Genomic DNA, 4,636 nt, shown 5'->3' with positions numbered 1-4,636 from the left:
TCAGAATGCCTAATTCCATTTTCTTTTTTTATCCAATTGAACATATCCTTTGAGAAATATTTTTCTAGTATTTTGCGTAGTTTGTAGCAGTCTGATATGTAACACTTAATAGAATGCTTAAGAAAAAGAATTGAGTATAATATAGGCATAGAGTGTTGTGTTGTCCCTCATAATAAAAAGTCTACATCTATGATGGCATAGAGAATGAAATGAGATAATGAGATGGCATCTCAAAGAAAGATAGGGTGATAGAGGAGCGAACTTGAACTCGGGAAGCGTTGATAGAAGAAGGGTAATAAGTGCTAATTCTACTGCCAATGTAAATTAGTTAATGTGAAGAACTATAAGGAGGGAAGACCTTTGTAAAAAGGTCACTCTTGGAGATCTTGTGTCGAGGTGATTTGAGAAAGAGAACATGGCAAGATGAGAGCTCATTGATCTTGAAGATCTTGTATTGAGGAGATTCGAGAAAGAGATCAGGGCAAGATTAGAGTTCATTCCTCGATATAAGAAATTTGTAATTCTTCTTTATTGCCTTAGTGGATTTGACGGTTGATTTGCATCCCATGGATGCAGGTCCTATGGACGGAACCACGTAATTCTCGGGTATTCTTGTTTTTTGTTTGCATATTATCTTTGTTACAGTTTTTCGTTTCTTTTCCCTGTTTTATTGTCCGTTGCAGTTTCACTCTCCTTCAGTTGTCAAGGAGGTGTTTGTCTTTTATTGTTTCTTCCTATTCGGCAGTCAAGTTCTTTGTTTTCTTGAGGTACCAAGCGGTCCTATTTTTCTTCAACAATTGGCATCGTCTGTGGGAAACCTAGCAATGCCAATGAGAACCTCCAAATTTGACCTCGAGAAATTCACCGAAAATAATGATTTCGGCCTATGGAGAGTCAAGATGAGAGCTCTATTGGTGCAGCAAGGTGTCGCGGAAGCTTTGCAAGGGCCGATGACATTGCTGGCTAAGATGTCCGGGAAAAAGGAGAATGACATCCTGGACAGGGCTCACAGCTTGATAATCTTGAGCTTGGGTGACAAAGTTCAGAGGGAAGTGTTGAGGGAGACGACGGCTCAAGCACTTTGGGTGAAACTCGAACTGCTTTATATGATGATATCTTTGGCTAATAGGCTCCTCTTGAAGCAACGTTTGCATTCTTTCAAGATGCATGAAGATAAATTCTTCTCACAACAAATCGATGAGTTTAACAAGATTATTGATGATCTTAAAAATATCGATGTCAAGATTGATGATGAGGACAAGACACTGTTGTTGTTAAACTCCATTCCTAAGAGCCGAAGAGCTACGAGCATTTCAAAGATGCGATGTTTTATGGAAAGGTGCAAATAATTTCCTTGGAAGAGGGTCAGTCGTTGTTTAGAGCCAAAGAACTTTAAAAGAAACATGACATGAACAAGGAAATCAGCGGAGATGGTCTTGTTGTGAGAGGAAGATCGGACAAGAAAGATTCAAGAAACGATTAGAATAGATCAAGGTTGAGACAAGGAAAGAAGAGCAAGGGCTAAGGGCCCCTCGGGGCTAGGTAGAGGGAATCTCTATTCAATATTTTGTAATTGAGAGTCAATGTGAATAATTGTTGCAAAGACTCACAATTACTAAACTAAGGCAAGGGGAAAACTTGTAATTCTATCAAAGTTATTAAAGAATTATAGAAGCTTTCAATTGGTGAACCAGGTCTACTTGTGGAAGGCTCATTTGTTAAAAATAGTGAGGGAGGCTTATAGAGAGGTGACCAAGGGAAAGCAAATCAATTGGTTAGAGAAAGAAGAGGAGAGACTTCAAGAATTGAGAGGAAGGATCTTGGGGACCTTGTGTCGAGGTGGTTCGAAAGAGAGATCATGGCAAGATGAGAGTTCCTTGATCTTGGAGATCTTGTATCGGGGAGATTTGAGAGAGTGATCAGACCAAGATGAGAGCTCTTTCCTCAATGTAAAAGCTTTGTAATCCTCTTTATTGTCTTAGTGGATTTGATGGTTCATTTCTCCACCGTGGATCTAAGTCCTATGGACCGAACCACATAATTCTTGGGTGTTGGATCTAAGTCCTATGGACCGAATCACATAATTCTTGGGTGTAAATGTTTCTTGTTTGCATATTATCTTTGATACAGCTTTTCATTTTTTTTCCTTGTTTTCTTTCCTGATGCGATTTCACTCTTCTTCGGTTGTCAAGGAGGTTTTCGGCATTTATTTTTTCTTCCTATTTGGCAGTCCAGTTCTTGGTTTTCTTCAGGTGCTCGACAATCCAGTTCTTGATTTTCTTGAGGTGCCAAGCGGTCCTATTTTTCTTCAACAGTCATCAAATGCAATGAAATAGAGGAAATAATAAAAAATAGTATATTAAAATTAAAACTTGTTTTGATTTTGTACCCTACATCTATTACGAATAATTGTTTGTGGGTTCTTGGGAGAAGTGTGAGATGTAGGAGGGAGACGTTAATTAGCATGTAAAAGCATAGTATTTGTTGTATTTCTTGACCTATGAAATGCCTAAGTTTACTTCTCATGAATCTTACAAAAAATGTTCTTTATGAATAGAAGACAACAACTTCTATGATTATTATTATTATTATTGTTATTATGTATTTTCTAAACAACTAGAAAACCCTTCTATTGACTCCTTTATAAATTTATATTTATAAGATCTTACACAAATTCACAAAATAGATTTTTGGGATACATTGTTGAGTTTCTTCACATCCAATTCAAAGCATATATTCCACTCTGCATATGCATAATCAAATAACACAAAATTAAAAATTGCATCAAACATAAAAAAACTATTCTCATGCCCATTCAAAGTGCAAACAAGAACTAGAATAAGACTAAGTATCTAAAAGATAAACTTTTAGAATGCAAAACTAGCAGAAACAGAAGTCCCCCTTCTGATAAACCCAGCATTAGCAGTCTGATAAACAGGCAGTCTGCAACTAAAATCACCAAAATCATAGCTCTTCAACTCAAACAAATCAGAGCTCGAGTCACTCTCATCATCACCATTCTCTTCATCTCTTCTCTTCTTCTTCTTCTTCTTCTCCCTCATCCCATCTTCTTCCCTTTTCCTCAACAAGAACTCATCACCATTTCTTCTCAGAAGCCATTTCTTCTCCCCAACTGCAGCACCATTGAAGGATTTCAAGCTTTTTGAAAACTTATTCCCTTTGTTTTCTGAATGTATTTTTCTTTCTTCGTTGCTTTGATCTATCACTTGCTCTACAGGTTTCTGGTTCTGCCTCTTCTTAGAAGGTGTTTGTTGAAATAAAGAGTTGAAAAAAGTGGCAAATTTTCTTCCAGGTGAGATAGGCTGCTGCTTGTATTTCTTCTCCTCCTTATTGGTGCTTTCAACCTTTATAAACATGTTAAATTATAAAAAAAAAAAAAATTAAAAATGGAATATGTTTGAACAAAAAAATGGAATAATTGCATCATTGCACTTAAAATTAAAAATGGAATATATTTGAACAAAAAAATGGAATAATTGCATCATTGCACATAAAAATTAAAATTAGCATAGAAAACTGTTTTGTTTAGGACTTATTTGGGATCAATTTTATTTTTTATTTTTATTTTTGTTTTTAAAAATATGTTTGCATAATGTGTTTTTAATATATTATTATTATTATTTTATTTCTACAAAATAAATAAATAAATGTTTTTTAAAACATTTAAACCAACTCTAAGGCGGTGTTTGAATGCACTCAGGATTTGCGTTTAATAGAACTTAGTAAATCCGGTAAATTCAGAATAGTGTTTGGTGCAGTTGAGGTTAAATTAGGTGAAATTTTTCAAACATATCTCACATTTTATTTCAGATTCTTATTGCCATAGCTTTCTTCCCAAATTAAATTCATTAAATCCACCAAATAGTTGGATTTAACAAATCCGGATGTAAGGCATTGGATTTAACTTTCCTTTTTTTATGCGTCTCGCTAGATTTACGCTAAGGGTCTGTTTGGGGCAGCTTATAAGTGCGAGCGGCGTTTTGAAAACGCCGTCGTACCATTTGGTTCGCGGTACCATTTGGTTCGCGCTTGGTTCGCGCGTTTCGCCAGCTTATCTGAAACTGCATTTGGGTTTACACTAAACACGGGCCGCGAGTCGACCCCTGCGGCCGGCCCGCGGGCCACGGGCCACGTTTCAGGATAAGCAGCTTATCCTGAAACGCACAAGCTACCTCAAACGGACCCTAAATCCTGTTAAAATTACGCTACCAAACACTCCCCAAATATTTTAAATATTGTAAAAAACAATCATATATTAATCAACCTATTATAAACAAAAGAGAAACTGAGAAACTTAATGTAAGATTTCAAAAAGCTCAACATTCAGGTCAAAATAATAACTTGCCATCACTCAGCCTACTAAAATAAACTGCGTTCTATGAAATTTTCTATTGGCTTAGCTCTCAACCTTTTGGCATGGAATAGAAGCCATCATCTCCAAGCTCTTTTTCATGGCATTAATGGGCCTATGAGAAACCATAGCGGTGCTGTTGTATCCAAACCCGAAGCCGACGCCGTCGATGCAGCCTGAAAAATAACGCGATGCATCAAAAACATCGAGCTCGGACGAATCGTTTTTCCGGCGGCGGGGGGAGGGAGACATGGAAGCAAGGCT

At 36.8% G+C, this 4,636-nt stretch overlaps 1 protein-coding gene across 1 annotated transcript; it reads right to left on the bottom strand.

Moving 5' to 3' along the window:
• Positions 1-2,816: 2,816 nt before the first annotated feature.
• LOC110019530 lies at positions 2,817-4,624 on the bottom strand. The gene is made up of 2 exons (XM_020717225.1): positions 4,430-4,624; positions 2,817-3,365 (listed from the first exon to the last, which is right to left on the bottom strand). The coding sequence occupies exons 1-2, from the start codon at positions 4,622-4,624 to the stop codon at positions 2,868-2,870; spliced, it is 693 nt and encodes a 230-aa protein (XP_020572884.1). The 3' UTR covers positions 2,817-2,867.
• Between the last annotated feature and the right edge of the window lie 12 nt (positions 4,625-4,636).

Source organism: Phalaenopsis equestris, unplaced genomic scaffold (assembly GCF_001263595.1).
Source record: "Phalaenopsis equestris unplaced genomic scaffold, ASM126359v1 Scaffold000061, whole genome shotgun sequence".
Lineage (NCBI taxonomy): Eukaryota > Viridiplantae > Streptophyta > Magnoliopsida > Asparagales > Orchidaceae > Phalaenopsis > Phalaenopsis equestris.
The sequence above is the reverse complement of the archived record's forward strand: the minus strand, read 5'-3'. Positions and strand labels throughout refer to the sequence as shown.